The sequence below is a fragment of the Triticum dicoccoides genome, chromosome 5B, assembly GCF_002162155.2.
Source record: "Triticum dicoccoides isolate Atlit2015 ecotype Zavitan chromosome 5B, WEW_v2.0, whole genome shotgun sequence".
Lineage (NCBI taxonomy): Eukaryota > Viridiplantae > Streptophyta > Magnoliopsida > Poales > Poaceae > Triticum > Triticum dicoccoides.
In genome coordinates, this window is record NC_041389.1 from 501019061 (window position 1) to 501037612 (window position 18552).

General features: G+C 46.3%; 1 protein-coding gene across 1 annotated transcript; it reads right to left on the reverse strand.

The window, feature by feature from the left end:
• Nucleotides 1-11348: 11348 nt before the first annotated feature.
• LOC119305892 (sister chromatid cohesion 1 protein 3-like) lies at nucleotides 11349-13436 on the reverse strand. The gene has a single exon (XM_037582290.1). It carries the CDS (start codon nucleotides 13434-13436, stop codon nucleotides 11502-11504), a length of 1935 nt encoding a protein of 644 aa, XP_037438187.1. The 3' UTR covers nucleotides 11349-11501.
• Between the last annotated feature and the right edge of the window lie 5116 nt (nucleotides 13437-18552).

Below are 18552 nucleotides of genomic sequence, written 5' to 3' on the forward strand. Positions count from 1 at the left end.
TGGTACGGGACGGTGAGATGCGCTGGATGTGAGAAGTAGCAGCGAAGAGAAAGGGGATAAGGAAGAGAGCGGCGTGCGGTGGCCCGATGGCACGTGTTATGACGCGTGGCTGCTAGCGCGGGCTGTGGGGCGCACGATGTAAAAAGATCGTAGGGAGCCCGTGCGACCGGCTGAAGTTTCAGCCGGCGCCCCGGCTGTAAACGTTTACCAAATAATATCGACGCAATTCACGCGTGTGCAGTATAATTTCCCGAGTGGCTGCAGAAGGCGTGTACACACCAAGGCTTGAAACTCAACTTGTAGAACAACAGCCCATAAACGCAACGTTGGGGAGGGGGCTTGCTGGGAACTCCTATGGGACCTCCTATACGCCGCTTGTTGCGGCAAAGAGTTGGCACTTCGCACAGGGGGACTCACCTGGGCCGGCCCATTTGCAGTGAACGGGGTGACACGTGTTAGCGACGTGGAAAAAAGAAGAAAAAGAAGCGTGCGGGCACCTAGGGTTCGAACACGCAACCTCGTGGTGAGTTGCGCATGGCGCTAGCCACTGAAACACGAGCAACTCATAGTGTCCCATTCGCAGCAGGACACTGCAAGAAGTAGAAATTCGCGGCAAATTTAAACACCAGACAGCACAAATTCGCATAAACACAAATCTGTATGAGGGATCGAACCTAGGTCCTCTTTCTTGTGCACAGCGTCGCTGACCACAATTATTACTTTGATTACGTGCCTAAAATGGCAGCCCCGTGTATATGAACTATAAGCTACAAACGTGATTTTTTTGACAAAAGTAAATATTTTTTAAATGAAAAATTTCTAATTTCTGAACAAATTTTTAAAAAGTCCAACATTTTGTGAAATCCAAACATTTTTTGAAAAAAGGAACAAATTTCGAAGGGAGAACAATTTTCTTAAATGATTTTTTTTAAAAAAAACAAGAACAAATTTACTAATGCAATTTTTTATTGAAATCACGAACAAATTTATCAAAATGTGAACATTTTATGAAATTTCCTGAAATGTTTCTGAATTCATGAAAACATGGCTTTTTATATTCGTGAACATATTTGGAAAGTGAAAATTCCCGAACATTTTAAAAATCTGTGAAAACAATTCAAATTCGAACATTTTTTAGATCCTCGGAACAATTTGTTATTTTGTGAACAAATTTTGAAAACATGAACATTTTTTGAATTTGCGAACAAATTTTGAAAGTGGGAACATCTTTTGGAGTTCCCAAACATTTTCTGAATTTGCGAACAAAAATTCAAATGAAACATTATTGAATTTGAAATTCTGCATTTTACTAATTTTTGAACTTTTTTTAAAGTAGAAAACAAATATTAAAATTCTATAATTTTGGAATTTGTGAACAGAATTTGAAAACTGGAACATTTTAGAAAAAACGAAAGTTTCTGATGATTTGTTGAAAATGAAAAGAAAAACAAAAAGAAAAAGGAGAAAAGAAACAGAAAAAAGGAAAAAGGAAAAGGAAAAGACATAAAAACCGGTTCAGGAAGCTTCCCTTACCTTCTAGAAGGTTCCTAAAACTTGAAAAAACCGACTAGAAGCTCCTAGAGTGTTCCCAAAACCGGTCGAGGCTGTAGCGCGTTCCTTACTAATCATTGGGCCGGCCCATAAGCTTGGCTTGCCCCTGCGCGAATCGACGACAATAAGCCGCAGAATGCGGCAGATAGGATTTTCCAACTCCTATGCGCCACATTTTGCGGCGAGTAGCGTCCCGACGCACACAGAAGCAGCGAACTGGGCCGGCCCACTAGCGGGATAGCACCCAAAAACTCCAAAAATTAATGCGGTCGTTCAGGTTCTAACCGACGACGGCACAAACTACAAGCGCGCAAGTAACCAGCGCACTTGAAGGGGCTTGCTGTTAAATTCCTAGCTCGGGGGCTTTAATAAGGAAGTATTGTAAGATCGAACGTCTTATAAAATTCAAACATGATTTTTTTAAGAAACTAATTACTTTTTGACAAGCGAAATATTCAAAAAAATCTAACGAAATTTTAGAAAATCAAACATCTCTTGATTTTGCGATTTTCCCAAAAAATGGAAATGTTTTTTTGAAATTGGGAATAAAAGTGGAAAAATGAACATTTTTTGAAACTCCGAACAAAAACGGAAAGCATGAACATTTTTTCAGATGTGAATGGTTTTTTGAAAATACAATATTTTTTGAATTTATGAACAATTTTTGAAAATTGAAACAATTGTTTGAAGCTCCGAACAAAATTTGAAAAAATGAACATTTTTTAGACGATGAACAAAATTTGAAAATAAGAAAATTTTTTGAATCTATGAAAAATTTATGAAAATACGAACAACGGTTTGAAAAGAAAACAAATTGTTGACAAATGCAAACTTTTCTAAAAATAACTTTTTAAAAAATTTGCGAACATTTTTAAATTTGTGAACAAAAATTGAGAACGGGAACATTTTTTAAATTCCCCAAAACTTTTTGTAAAGTAAGAACATTTTTTGAAGTTGTGAACAATTTTTCAAAAAATGAGAACAATGTTTGATTTGGAACTTTTTTTGAAATGATGAATAATTTTCAAAAACAAGAAACATTTTTGAATTTCGAACAATACTTGAGTTCTCGAACTTATTGTGGACAAAAGGAAAAAGATATGTGAACAATTTTTCAATTTGTGAAGAAAATATGAAAACATGAACATTTTATAAATTGGTGAACACATTTGAAAAGCTGGAACACTTTTTGAAATTCCTAAACATTTTTCGAATGCAAAAATGTTTGCGATTTCAAAAAAGATTTATGTATACCATGATTTAAAAAAATGTTCGCGTACATGAAAAATATTCGTGAATCTAAAAAATGTCCACAAAAATAAAAAAATGGCTTTTATTTATAAAAAGGTAGTCAATTCATAAAATGTTTGCTGATTAAAAACTGTTCATGTATTTCAAAAACTGTTTGTCAAACAAACAAATGTTCATGAATTTTAAAAAATGTCCATTGATTCCGAAACAATCCATAACTTATTTTTTTTGCAAATTTTTATTGGGTAAAAATTTGTACAATGCTAATGAATTCAAAATATGCCCTTGATTTCAAGATTGTTCTTTTTGTCTCAAATTTGTAAAAAGTGTTCACGATTGTAAAATTCTTCATGATTTGGTAAAAATCTTTGCTAATTCAGAAAAAGCTAATGACTCCAAAATATGTTCTTGATTTCAAGAAAATGTTCACGAATTTGAAAAACATGATCACAAAAGCAAAAGGTAAAAGGTAAAAAAGAAACATGGAAAAATAAAAAAAATAAATGAATGGAAAAAGCATGGGAAAAAGAAAGAAAATAAGAAAAAACGAAATTAAAATAAAGGGAAAAAAAAATCAGAAAAACCGAATGAAAAAACACACACAAAAAATCCCTTTATGGGAAGGTTGAACAACCTCCCCAATACGGGGAAGGAGCTAGTTGGACTTGCCCAAACTAAGTTCCTAGTGGGAGTGGGGAGGTGCACGCGTGATCGCTAGTTAGCAATCTACGCCTCAAATAGGGTTGGCCTGCTGCGGCATAGTGAAAACTGGATCGCTTTTAAACACCAACCGATTCATGAAATGGAGCCCAAGTCAGTTTCGGAGGAGCGTCCTCGAGCTCGTGCCTATTTAGCGCTTCAGGCCTCAGTTACATTGTTGCCTGGAGCACCCCCTTAGTTCCTTATGGCTAGGAACTAGGCCGGCCGAAATCACATACTCCCATCACCGGTTTGGGGGAGCTCTTGTTCGGCGCCTTAAGCGCTCGAACAGGTAGTTGGCGCCCACTGCACCTCTTTATTGGGCCGGCCCGCAAAAGAAAAGCACAGCGAACAAAACACCAGAAAAACGAAAAAACGTCGGCACCAGGGTTCGAACTCGGATTGCCTCATCATTATTCAAGCTGGGCTAACCACTAGAACCATTGAAGACTTGTGGTTGTTTCACTCTATAAGAACAAGTGTGTCCGCGCCATAACTTAGATTTGTTTAAACATGAATTTGAAAAAGTTCATCGACTTTGCGACAAAAGTTCATCATTTTAGAAGAAAAAGCTCACAAACTTTAAAAAACTTCATAATTTTTTAAGAAAAGTTCACAAACTTAAAAATGGTTCATGGGTTATGAAAAAAGTTTATGCAAATGTGGGAAAAGTTCATCAATTTAAAAAAAAATCATCAATATTGGAAAAAGGTTCATCGATTTTGACAAAAGGTTCATCGAGTTTGAAAATTAGTTCACCGATTTTTAAAAAAAGTTCACAAATTTGGAGACAAAAATCATCAAATTTGAAAAAAACATTTAATTTGGAAATAGTTCATTGGATTTGGAAAAGGTTCATCGAATTTGATTTTTTTTCATCAAATTAGGGAAAAAGATCATCAAAAATGAAAATAGTTCATCGATTTGAAGAAAGAAAGTTCATCGACTTCTAAAAAAGTTCATTGAATATCAAAAAGGTTCATCAAATTTGAAAAAGGTTCATTGAAATTTGAAAAACAATTCATCAACTTTTAGAGAAAAGTTCATCAATTTCACAGAAAAAGTTCATCAAACCAGGAAAAAGAAAAGGAAAAAGGAAAGAAGGAAAGAAAAGTAAAAGTAATAAAAGAATGTGAAATTTGAAATGTCAGACGAAGTTGAGTGGCGGGGTGGTTACTGGTTAGTGCATTCCGCCCCGCAAGCAATTCTTTTGCGTTTATTGAAAACAAAAGAAAACAAATGCGTACATACTGAAACAGATGAATGGGCCAGCCCACCTAATGCGGCTGCAGACGCCAGTTAGGAAAATTTCCCTTAACCGGCGCCTGCAGCGCCGAATAGGGTTTGCCCCGGTTTGGGGAGCCTTCCAGAAAATTCCCTTCGGGTTTTGTTTGGGCTGTGTTTCTTATGGTTTTCGTGTGTCACCGGTTTTTGTTCAGTTTTAGTTATTTTTTCCTTTCCTTTTCTTTTTTATTATTAATTTATAATTTTGTAAAGTTTGTGAATGTTTCCAAATTTGCTATGTATTTTTTCAAATTCATGAATATTTTTCAAATTAAGTTTTTTTCTAATCCGTGAATCTGTCTAAAATTGGTGAACTTTTTAAAATTAGTGATTTTTTACTATTTTTTTATTTTATTAAAATTCACGATTTTTTTTCTGAATTTACTGAACTTTTCAAAAAATTGTGCTTTTTCCAATTTTATGAACCTTTACTAAATCTTGTGAACTTTTCACAAATTGCGTTAACTGTTTTCTGAAGTCGTGAAGTTTTTCAAATTCATGAACTTTTTTTAATTCCTTTTTTCTGAAAATTGTGCATTTTTTTCGTAAAAGTGAATGGTCAACTGGTCAAACCGCAACCGGTCAACAACTGTGAACCGAGCGACCAGGGGAATGAACGTGTTGTGAGTGAGGTGAACATGGTTGGTATTAAAGATTCTGCCACTAATCTGCAAGTCATGCTCATTCTCGATTATATTAACCAGTTAAGATTTTGCTGTCATGTTCTTGCCAAATACAGTAATAGTTAACGATCATGAGCAGGTGGAGCAGATATTGAACTGCTGAAGAGAAGCCTCAAAATGAAATTAATGTTTATGACTAGGTGGAGCAGGCACTGAACTGATGAAGAAGCGAAGCCTGAAAATGAACGAAATGATTAAATGTCCCAGAAACTCAGGACCAAAGGTTTCTATCATTGAGTAGCGGAAGCAGCGGAATGTGAATACACATCATATTTGCTTAGCAAGCGTCTCTTTTAGGATTGGGTCATGATTGTCTTTGCCTTCTTCCTACCTGTATCGTGACAAACTGGGTATAATTTTTTCTGCCATGTAGGAGTAATAACCTAGTTGCAACTTCCGTAAGAGAGTTACTTATGTGATATTGTCACTCTTATGTGTGTGGCTAGATGCTGGACAGCCGGGGTATGCAATTCTAATGCTTCTGATTTCACAGAATAATATAAAGATCTCGATTCTAATAAAAAGAAGAAGATTATGATTCTTTTGCCAGTACATCCAAGAATGGTTGTGAATGGGTTGATGTTGTATTTGAGAGCAGTGTAGCATGATGTGGCGCCGTTCTTTAGAATTAACATTACTAGATTATGTACATGCTTATTATACATGGAACTGTGGGAATGGCTAAACTGTATGAGCATATATACATCGACAGACCATTATCATTGGAATAATATTCTTCTGACATCTAATTAAACGTGGGGCAACATACATCATCTTGAAGCAACTCAACTCATATACTTATATAAAGGGCGGTCAAACTAGGAACATGTCAAGAAAAAGACATTCTCTATACTCGTATGCCTAGTTGCCCATCAGGTTTTTTTTAGAACAAAAAAAATAAAACTACATCTATCGAGTCGGCGCCATAGTTATTAGTGTTAGAGATATATTTGGGTTACATGTACTTGATAGTTTAGGATTCCTACCTTATCTCTAGGAGAGGCGTCTTACCCTCCAAGTCTTGTACTCAATATATACTCGCCCTCGAGGCTCGATAATACATCCACCATATTCCGCAACAATCCCTCTCTCTCCCTTCTAACATGGTATCAGCCTAATCACGATCCAAACCCTAGCCGCCGCCGCTTTCGCACCCACGCGCCGCCTCCGGAGCGGTCGGCCTCCATGACCGCCGCCGGGGGCCGCGCTGCCCATACTTAGGGTTCGTCCGCCGGTCGTGTCGACCGGCTGCCCTAGAGTCTTTTTCCCGATCCTTTGATCTGGGTTTTCTCTCTCTCGCCGGTCACTTTGATCGGCGTCTACTTTTTGGTTTTTCGGTCTATGTGATCTGGTTTGCGTCGCCCGCCGCCGCCGTCGACCCCCGCGCCTCTACTCCGACATCGGCGTCGATTTCACCAGTTGCTTCGTCATCAACCGCGCGGCAAGGCTGGACGCGCCGCCCAAGGGACGCCTTCGTGCGTCGCTGCCGGCCGCTCGTCCGCGCGGTCTCCATCGCCGGTCTGTCTTCGTTGTCATCGCCCGGGACATCACCGACAACGTCGCCATCGACTCCGATCTGCGCGTCGTCCCCGCCATGGCGCATACAGCGGCGCCGTCGGTCTGATCAATCGATCACGCGCCTGTCTTCGCCAAGCACGTCCCCGAGCACGCGCCTACCGCCGATCGAGCCACAGGTTGCCATCGCGTCGTCCCTACGGACCGCTGCGTTGCCGCCCGAGGTCTTCCCGTCGGCTGCCCCGACTCACGCGCCGCTACCGCCGACGCCCATATGGGCGGTCGCGTCGCAGAACGTGGTCCACGCTGCCGCCCCGAGATCCTCCCACCGGCTACCCCTGTAGCCGCCGCCGCCGCCTCCGTGTCATCCCTTAGGGTTATCACGTCGCGGCACGCGGTCCACGCCGCCTCCCGACGGGCCATCGCCCTCGGCTAGTGGTTCTCCGCGCGGCTGCCCCGACCTGCGAGCCTCCGCTACACCGCCTCTTCGGGCTGTAAAGCTGCGGCATGCAGTCACCGCCGCCGCCCGAGGCCGTCCCCGCGGTTGCACCGAACTGCGAGCCGCCGCTACACCACCTCTTCGAGCTGTAGCACTGCGGAACGTGGTCCCCGCCGCCGCCTCGCGGTTCCCGCCGCCGCCCCGAGGTCTTTCCGCCGTCACCCCGGCCCGCCTGCCGCCGCTGCGTCGCCCCTTCGGGCCGTAGCACCGCGGCCCGCGGTCCACGTCGCCGTCACACCGCGTCGACCTTCCGTGGTATGCGCCGCGCCGTCTCCCTTGGCGCGGGAACGTCACCGTCTGCGCCGGTCTTCGTCACCCTGTCAGGGTTCTTCGCCTACTTCGAGCACCGCCGCCGCACTCCTAACCTAGCCGCCGCCGCCGCCGTCAGGCCGCCGCGACCGCTCTTCTTTGGCCGCCGCCGCCGCTACCTTCGTAGCCGCCGCCGCCGCCCGTCCACCCCCTTCATCTTCGTCCAAGCACCAGCCCGTCGCCAGCGTCGCCGTCATCTACCCCGACCACTTCGTCTACTTCGACCACCGTTGGTGACATCGGCCCTGCGCTGATAGACGCCGCAATTGTCGTTGAGTTCTTCCCTGCTGGCCCCTCCGACTTTTCTGACATGGCGTACAGCTCGTGCAGGTCCCTCGTCTAGCATGCCCGGTGCTGGCAACACCGATGCGTGCCTTCATCCACGACGTGTCTCCGGGCCTGGCAAGCCTGGTCGGCGCTTCGTCAACTTCGTCTTCGTCCGTCTACGCATGCCCGGTGCTGGCAACACCGGTGCGTGCCTTCGTCCACGATGTGTCCCCGGGCTTGGCAAACCCGTCGCGACGCGTCGTCAACAACATCTTCTTCCCGGCGCACCACTACTTCGACACCCTTGCGCCCGCGGCTCCATGGCGACTTCCTCGACACCGGCCACCCCGACTCGACATCGACCACGGCATTCTTCGCACGGCTACCTCGACCACGGCTACACCATCCTACGCTCTCGGCTACATCGACATCGGCACAAAGGGCTATCATCCGCTTGAGCAACTCGTCGGCTTCCTCTACAGTCAATGTCAGTCCGTCGGCTGCTATTCTCTCCAGTCTGACCGTCCGTGACGCTCATGTTGTTCGCAACGCTACCGCTACGACTGCGGGGGGATGTTAGAGATATATTTGGGTTACATGTATTTGGTAGTTTAGGATTCCTACCTTATCTCTAGGAGAGGCGTCTTGCCCTCCAAGTCTTGTACTCAATATATACTCGCCCTCGAGGCTCGATAATACATCCATCATATTCCGCAACAATCCCTCTCTCTCCCTTCTAACAATTAGCACTTAGCATAACCTAAACCTTACCATTTTGGTCTAGAAAAGCTTGCTATTTCTCCTAGCATAAATTGTATCGAGTCAGCTTCACTTCATCAAAGGGGATCTCCTCCGCTTGTTGTTTCCCAAATTATACTATATTACAAATTTAAAGCCCATAGTCAAAAGTTCAAAACACATCTAACTAAATGCAAGGAACATTAACCAGATTTAATATATGATTTTCTCCATTCCATTTGATTTCCTTATACTTTGCCCATAGGCACCACCGCCACACAGCAAAAAATTAACCGAGCAAAATTGAATAACATAAGGTGAGCTTCGCGTTGATGTAGATCATCCTAACAAGGAAGAAAATCACGCCTAAAAAAACATGGAAGAAAATCTCTTATTCTTACCCTAGAAAGGGTAGCGCAGCGCAGGTGCAGTCACTTACAACATGGTTACAGTATACTAGGTGGTTCCTGTTCCACCTGGGGTTTCGAAAGGAGAATCGTCATCTTCTTTTACTAGAGATAGACCCTTTTGCGGAGAGAGCCGATGGAGCTCAGGTGCCAAACCAAATGCCAGCGACGCCCCCTTCGTCTTCAACAATGGCTGCTCGACCATGGCGAGGATGCTGCATCAGCTGGCTACGTCACCCTCAATTTGCAACATCGGTTGTTGCAGGCGGGTGGGGGGGGGGGTGCATTGGTCAGCTTCGATCTCCCGATTCACATGAGCGGTTGTGGTGGTCGCCATGAGAGCCCTCTCTGCTTATTCGGCTTGGCGAACAAAGATGGAGAACGGGAAAGAGAGAAGAAATGTGCAGAGGAGAAGTGAATAGATAAGGTTGGGAGAGGCAGCAATGGGCGGCACCCAGCAGGGACACATGCACATGTTATGCGGCGGAAGGGAGACATTTGTTGGCTGAGTTTTGTGCGCTAATAGCCTGAGCACGATGGGGACCTCGGGGTCCATTATGGACGCGGCATAGGAAGGGGCATCGACGCCATTAATCTGCGCCCTGTTGATGACCTTGCGCTTGAATATCCGTGCGATTGGAGGTCCAAGTGAATAGGCCCCGTGTGTACTAGTGTAAGAGATCATCTCTTCATTTAGAGAAGGCAAGCCTTTTCTCCGGGTTTCTATCTCGTCCACCTAAGTGTTTATCCTACATGACATTTCTAAGATAGCGTCATTCTACATGCTCTGATGTGGTACATGAAAAAGTGAATCCACCAACCGCGAAGTCACTATGAAGAGTCACTATTCACCATCCGGCAACAGGATGGAAAGGGATATCCCTGAAAGGAAAACTGGGTGCTGGAGATGGGAAAGTAGTTCAGACGTGGCTGCGTGCTCCCCCGCCTAGGCCATGTCCATGTCCGGAGCCTGACCAAGATGCTGTTCCCATGGATGGGTCCTTTGCGGACGGGTGTGCGGGTGTTGGCATCGTGATCAGAAAATCAAATGGGGAAGTGCTGGTGACAGCATGGCGTTTCCTTAGCATTGTACTGAACTACTGATGCGTTCGAAGCTGAATGCCTGTCAGTTATGGAGGATATTAAGCTTGCCTCGCAGCACATCAGTCAGCGCTGGTTCTGCAATCTGACATCACTGTGCTGTTGCAAGCGTTACAAAGTACAGAGCTGAATAGGTCGCAGGCCGGCCGGTTTCATCATCAGAGAAGTTGTTTCAGGGTAGTAGCAGGGAGCTGTTACTAAACAAGATCGAACGAATAGGGCTACAGATGGGTTGGCAAATTTTGCTCGGGTGTCTCGAGTGCAAACTCGTTGTATTTCGGCCACTAGACTGTATCTCAGCAGCGATTGCTGACGATTGTAAATAAAGCTCCCTTTTCTGCGCAAACAAAATGTCCAAGATCAAGAACCGCAAGATGAATACCGCGGCAGCAACCCAACACGAGTGTGGTTATTTCCGGACCAGGTGTATGGTCATGATCTGGGCTGGCTCCATTTCATGCTATTTTCTTTTTGGGTTGCAAGGGAAAAAACATTTCAATTATGCAATCCTGACAATGGCTTGAAATTTCTATTGACATTTTACTTCAATTGAAATCAAATCGATCTTTATTGTTTGGGCGGACGACTTGAAATATATATATAATTTTTTCTTAAGTTTCTGACTATCAGGTAGAACCATATCTAGAGAACGCTAGGAATACCATCCAGATGTCAAAAAATAAAAATGAATCCAAGATGTATACAATGAAAATATACGAGGAAAACAACATAGAAAATTACCATGTGAGTCCTGTCCAGTTAGCAAACAAACCCTTAGACAAATTTATAGCACTCCCGAATTTTCAAAAACCCTTTGCCCCAGCTCTCACTCTCTTATCATGCCAGGTTGCTGATTACCCGGCTCTACATGCGGTTTTTTTTTTCACAACGTGATAATCAAGAATGTGCCATAACAACAATACAAAAGAATTTGATGTCGTTTGCACTTTGAAGTGAACTGACCCATTGTTGTCTGCTGGTGCTCAGGATAAAACTATATTCAAGACAAACACCTTCAGCACCATTCACACTAGCTTTGCCAGACTCAACACAAATGGAGATACACAACAAATATTACAGGAAGATTAGGATAAGGTGTAAATAACATGGCAATATCCACACACTGGTATGCCGTATGCCTAAGAGACTGTTACGGTATATTGAAACACTAAACTTAAGAGAAACCGATTTAAGTATTCAAAGTTTGGCGCCCGAGAGCGAGGGTCTAACTGAAACTGAAATGTCACCATACGCCTCTTCTTGATATACGTCGATATAATCGTAACTCTTCAGGGCCAATGTCTCGAAGAACATGCTCGCAGCTTGCTTCCTTGTCCTCCCGTCCAAGATTATGCTCAAACTGAATTTCCCTCGCTGCTGGTCCTCTGATGTGGCTGAGGACATCATGCCTTTGTAGAACTTGGCGGCAGCCCTTGTCCTAGTAGACATGCTGCTCAGTCCTGTGGCGCCGGTATCCGCACTAGATGCCACGCTAGGGGTGTTCATGAGGCCTGGAATCTCTGGCAGATCTTCATCGAGGTAGTCGTCGCCGAAAGGGAACTGAGACCCGTTAGGATCAGAATCACGAGTGTTTTGTCCAGGCGTTGCATCGCTGCCATGTGTTGGCGGTGCAGTAGCAGTAGCAGTAGCACCAGTTCCTCCGAGTCCAGACCCTGGGGTTCCATTTCTACCTGCAGGAGTTTTGATGAAAGGACTGTCATCTTCTTCTCTTACTGGAGATAGATCCATTTGCAGAGAGAACCGAGGGAGCTCAGGTGTCGTATCAAATGGCGTTGCTTCTCCGGTTACAGGAGACATTGGGGTGAGGTGAGGTTCAGGCTCCTGTGAAGACATTGGGGTGAGGTGAGGCTCAGGCTCATGTGTATCTGCATTTCCTCGAGGTGCATCCCCGTCACCAGCATTTGCAACATCAGCATCAGAGTCACTCACACGAGGGTCGTTCCTCTCGTAAGCTTTATGAAGCTCAGCACACATTCCTTGTACCAAGGGTTCAGAGAATAAGCTGTCCCTTTGCCTTGTCCTGTTGAATTTCCACGTATCCAGTGCTGTATGGGGTAGTGGCTTCCTCCTGCGGACCAGCCTTTGCAAGTCATCGCCATCGACTTGCAACCTCATATCGTCGTTGGAGAGCACTACTATTTCGTCGATTCTCGGGTTCTCTTGTGCATTATTCTGCGTTCTCTTTCTCTTGTTACCTTGAACTGGAGGTGGAGATGGTTCAAGGGTAAATGCTGCAGCTGGTACCAGGGTTCCAGTGCCGACTGGTTCTTCATCTTCTTCCATAGGATCATGGCTGACACCTGTTGGTAGGTCTGGAATGGATGTCCCAGGCAAAGACGATCCTCTAACAGGGGATAAAGATGGGTGCACTGCCGGTGGTGTGGTAACCTTTTCTATGAACGGCGACGGATCTTCGTCCATGGGGTCAGTGCCAGAGCCATCAGTAAACCTTGTCACACTATCGGGCGCTCGACGCAATATTTCCGGTGAATCTTGGCGCCCATTGGTATGAAAACTCTCCTGGGGCGGAAGATCTACAGAAACTGAATCCTCTGGAAACGGAGGGAATGTTCCCTCCTCTTGTGGCTCAGGCTCAAAGCGCAAGGATCGACAGGCAGGAGACGGCCCGTCCTCATCAAGGGTGACCATCACATACTGTTCTCCAGGCAAGGTGATCTCATCGGCGGCTCTCCGGTGGTTGTCCGGCGACTCAATCAGAAGGATCGCGTCGTCCAGGTTCCAGTCATCCAGGCTGAAGGTCGCCGGCAGCGAGATGGCCGCGAAGGGGGCGCGGTCGGCGTCGGACGGCAGGTCGATGTCCGCCCGCGCGGGGGCGAAGGCGGCGGCGGTTCTGATCGCGCTCAGCATGCGGTTGCAGTCCTGGAAGAGGTGGTTCACCTTCCACGAGTAGATGCGGACGAGGCCCAGGAGGAGGTGCGCCGACAGCCGGAGCGCGATGGGGACCTCGGGGTCCATTATGGACTCGGCGTAGGAGCGGACGTCGACGCCGTCGATCTGCGTGCGGTTGATGGCCTTGCGCTCCAGGTGCGCGGCGATCCACACCGTGCCCAGCGGGCTCTTCCGAGCCAGGACGGAGTGCGAGTAGAACATTGCCGCGGCGGAGTAGGGCGCGCGGGCTGTCGTGGTGTGGCGGGGGCGGGCTAGGGTTTGGTTGCCGCGGCGGCAGAGATGGCGGGCAGGAAGACGAGACGGGATTGGGATTGTTTTATGGGTGGAAGTTATTTGTAACCGTGCCGGCCATGTAGTAGTAGCCGTCTGGGGTGGACGGACGAGGCGTCCGAGGGAAGGTACATGATGCCTCTTTTCCTCCGATTTCCACTCGTGATCTCAGTACTGGTATCTTCCATAAGACGGTATTTAAATATTCCTAAATCTTTCTATATTTGTATATCTATACTGTAGTCCTGTTTTTTTACAAGAAAACTTACTATCTATTCTCCTTCAATCATGATAGTACAACGAACACTAGAAATAATAAAAATTACATCCACGTTCGTAGACCACGCGTCGTTGTCATTGGCAAAATTTGTTGTAGTAGATAGTTGAAAAGTTGTCATGCTAAGATCTCATAGGACCAACACACCAGAACAACAACTATCGGCGATGAAGAGTAGCGTAGATCAGAAGGATCCAACCTGAAGACACACGAACATAGATGAACAGCTACCAGATCCGAGCAATTCCACCAATAATAGATCCGTCGGAGACAAACCTACACACGCCCACCAACGACGCTAGGCGCACCACCAAAACGGGGGCTAGGCGGAAAGAACCATATTCCATCTTCTGGGAGCCGCCGCCGTATCGCCTACCTGAGTAGTACACAAACCCTAACAAAACTCGGAGAAAGATATAAAAACGGAACCCTCCCACCGGCAAGGGCCGGGATCCACTCCGACGAGGCAGATCGGCGGTGATGCCGGGGGATGCAAAAGGGACGCTTGTGTACTTCTGTTATGAACTAGGTCACATTTAGATATACCCTAAACAAACCTTTATTTTATTCCTACCTATGTGCTCCTTCATGAACTATCAGAATGGTCTGAATTAGTGTTGTATTTGTTATGTACTTACAATCGTCATACAGATTTAAGTTTTTGGTCATGACAGGCTATATGTGAAGAGATTGGTTGGAATTTCTACTATCATTTGGTAACTATGTCACTTTAACTTCTTCCTTTCTGCCCAAAACAATGCTAGGTGAGCTAAGATATGTCAGTATTGAATTATTGATGGATTTAAACATTCATAAAAAATGCGTTTGGTAGTCTGCATTACACCCAGCCAACCCATGCGGTTAGTTTTTGGCATGTTTGGTTACTCGGGTCGTATAAATTTTTTTGCACGCACGAAACTTAAAGTACTCTCTAAGTGTGTGTAGCTGAGAACGCTCGACTGGCTATTTCCAGCGAGTCGGGCTCTAGCTATGCAACAGAGCGCACGTGGGTGGCTCTCATGATGAGTTACGTTTGAGCTCGCGCTGGCTGGGTGTACTTGAGTTTGCACGTGTTTTACAATAACCTCCTCTTAATCTCTTTCACCTTTTAATCTGCACAACAATGCTTCGATTCAAGTTCAGCTTTATATGAAAAAGATGCACATCGATGTTATGATTTCATTCAGACGATCGGTTCATAGTTTCGTCTATCGTAAATAAATATTCAATTTCGTGTTCATGTTTGGAGCTATTTTGGATGAGTTTTGTCAAATTCTTCGCACACGGTCGACAACTTGAAATTTCTTTTAACCAGTAGTTTTATCTCGCGTTCCACACGACTTTCGGGTTGCATCTTTTCTGCTTCGACGATTATAGACGAGTATATCTACATCTTCTTCATAGACTGTACATACCCGCCAAGATTATAGTATCATGATTATGTTTGATTAAGGAGGTTGAATATTTGTTATATACTCATCTTGGAGCCTACGTGCATCTTAAGTATGAATATGTTATCTTCTAATGGGGTAATTTGCCTATTCACAGATAATCTTGGGGTTCGTATGAGGCTCATATAAACATCACCGCTGGACACCAACGCCGCGGCGTGTCACAACATCACAGCAAGCTCAGATAGGTGAAACGCATCGCGAGTCGGCACAATAGACTGCGTACAAAATAGAAAGAGCAGGGTTAACCCATGAGTGAAAGAGGATGCGCACACTCATGCGTTGGACATGAAGAGCAGCGTGGCGAGACGCGCGTCACCCTCATGCGTTTTTTCTTTGAACACAGTATAGATGTATACATATATACTCATCTCTATAAACACATACATGTGCACACTACTCATATAAGAATCTCCAAGAGACTGAGGCAGCATATCATCTTGAGATTTACAAACAACTCAGAGGGACTGAGACAACATATCATGTTAAGATTTACAAACAACCACATATGACAGATCCCACCCCTCAAATGCCCGCGGACGTGTCCTCGTCAACGTCCGGCTCCGTCCCGCGGCGACCGCGCGCGGACTTCTCCGCCGCCTCCCTCTCCCGTGCACGCTGCCTCTTGCCTCCGACTCCGGAGTGCGTGTGCGACCTGGCAGCGCGGGCACAAGCACCCAGTGGTGGCCGCGTGCAGGAGCGGACGGGACCGTGTTGACCGGGCGTCGCTGCGCGCGGGCCGGGAGGGTCCAGCTCCAACGTCCGCGCTGTGATGGCGTGGGATGTGCGGTGACGCTCCAGATCCGGAGCTGCTGCCGATCTCGGCCTTGGACCGCTCCAACGCAATATGGAGGGCCATCTCCTCCTCGTAGTCGAGCTTTGAGCCGGAGTCGCTGCCGGAGCTGCTCATGATGGTGCATGGGATCGGAACCGAAGAGGGAGATGAATGGACGGACGGAGCGAGAGAGGAAGAGAGTGAGCTAGGGTTTGAGCTCGCCGCCGGGATTGAGGTTTTTTGTGGGGTCCGTGGTGGACCGGACCTGTCAGGCGGACGCGCCCGGGCGTGCCCGTGCCGCCCCATATCCGCCCTATATTTAGGTTGAATATAAGGGGTGTCGGTCAGCCCGAGTGTTTGAGAGATCTAGTTGGGCTGGATTTTTATGACCGGACAGTAAACGGCCTGCCTGCCCGAGCATTTGAGACCGGTACCAGAGACCCGACTGTAGTTACTCTTTTTTGCGGGGGAAATAGTGAGAGCTTTATTGCTTAAAGGCGTTCGCTGAACAGTCCGCCAACAGGCTACTGATCAGGAAGCTTAAGTGTTATCGATCCAGCTTTCAGTCAAGTCAATTGTCCAAGCATGTTTAGCACAAATATGAGCAGGACCATTGGCCGATCTTACAATATGACGAATATCAAAAAAAAACTACCAGAGAGCTCTCCAATTTCTAACAATATAGGGGCCACGACTGAACGAGAGTCGTGACGAGTGGTCCAGAGGTTGGCGACCTCCGAGCAGTCCGTCTCCACAATGACGTTTGAAAAACCCCTCAAGCTTGCGAAGATAACGCCGTCGCGCACTGCCATAGCCTCTGCAATGAAGGGATCCGTCACTCCGGGGTATGGCTTGCTCACGCCCCCAGGAAGGAGTTCGAAGAATGGGCGACACCCCCCGCTCCTCCTTTGCCATCTTCTCTCTTTATTGATGCATCTGTGTTGATTGTGATAAACCCTGGATCAGGAGGACACCACCCATGTCAAGGCATGATGAGTGCCATTTGCCGTGGCACCTCCACGAGGGCAAGCGCCTCCCTGGTGCGACGAACTGAGCTCGCCGGGTCCAGCTGATCTTCGCCATGAGCCAGCCTATTCTGTGAGTGCCATATCAACCACATGACCGAGACTATAACTTCTCGATCTCTGGAGGTGAATCGTTCATCACAAACGATATCCTTGGCCCATGTTGAAGTATGTATCCGCGGCAGCCTAAAGTCGAACAACTGCTGCGCCTCCTCCCAAAACTGCTTAGCATGAGAGCATTTCAAAAGAGCATGCTCAAGGTCCTCCTGTTCGGCCAAGCAAATCTTACAAAGATTTTGCTGCCTAATATGCCGGTGCATCAGAATACATTTGTCTGGTAGTATACCTCACAACACTTGCCAGAAGAAAACTCTAACCTTGGACAGAACATTCAGTTTCCACAGGTCATTCCACATCCGTTGATTATCTACTGAGGGTTCGCTAGCCCGCCCTTCCTCTAGAGCTTGAAGCTCGTTACGAGTCACTAGAGCTCGGTATGCTTACTTTACGGTGTAGTTGCCTGAAACCTCGTGTGCCCATGCTAAAAAATCATCTCCACCTCCCGAACGCAGCGGATTCAAGATTGCTTCCGCGTCCAAAGTTATAAAAGTGTCAAAAATGAGCTCCCTCCGCCATGTCCAGTTGTCTGTATCAATGAGATCACTCACCAAGGTTACATTTGTTGCTGGTAGATGGAACAGAAGAGCCAAAGTGTGTGTTGATGGTATCCACTTGTCATCCTAGATGGAGATCGTAGTGCCATCCCCCTCTCATTTGATAAGCCCAGTGAGCAAGGCCTCCCTGCCCGCAATGATGGCCCTCCAAGTAGCCGAGGAGGAGCCAGGAACTGAAGCTTGCATGAAGTCCGTGTCAGGAAAAATACCTGCCCTTGAGTACTCTTGCACATAGGGTGTTTGGATTGGTAATTAAGTGACATCCTTGCTTGCCCAATAGTGCCAGATTAAAAAGGTGGAGATCGCGAAATCCCATGCCACCTTTACATTTAGGTGTTGCTAGTCCTTTCCAAGATATCCATGTTGGGGAACATAGTAATTTCAAAAAAATTCCTACGCACACGCAAGATCATGGTGATGCATAACAACGAGAGGGGAGAGTGTTGTACACGTACCCTCGTAGACCGTAAGCGGAAACGTTAGCACAACACGGTTGATGTAGTCGTACGTCTTCACGATCCGACCGATCAAGTACCGAACGCACGTCACCTCCGAGTTCTACACACGTTCAACTCGATGACGTCCCTCGAACTCCGATCCAGCCGAGCTTTGAGGGAGAGTTCCGTCAACACGACGGTGTGGTGACGATGATGATGTTCTACCAATGCAGGGCTTCTCCTAAGCACCGCTACGATATTATCGAGGTGGATTATGGTGGAGGGGGGCACCGCACACGGCTAAGAGATCCAAGGGATCAACTGTTGTGTCTATGGGTTGCCCCCCTCCCCCATATATAAAGGAGTGGAGGAGGGGGCCGGCCAGGAGGAGGAGGCGCGCCCAAGGGG

Coding starts and splice junctions, on each gene's coding strand:
- LOC119305892 (XM_037582290.1), bottom strand. CDS start 13,436: ATGTTCTACTCGCACTCCGTCCTGGCTCGGAAGAGCCCGCTGGGCACG.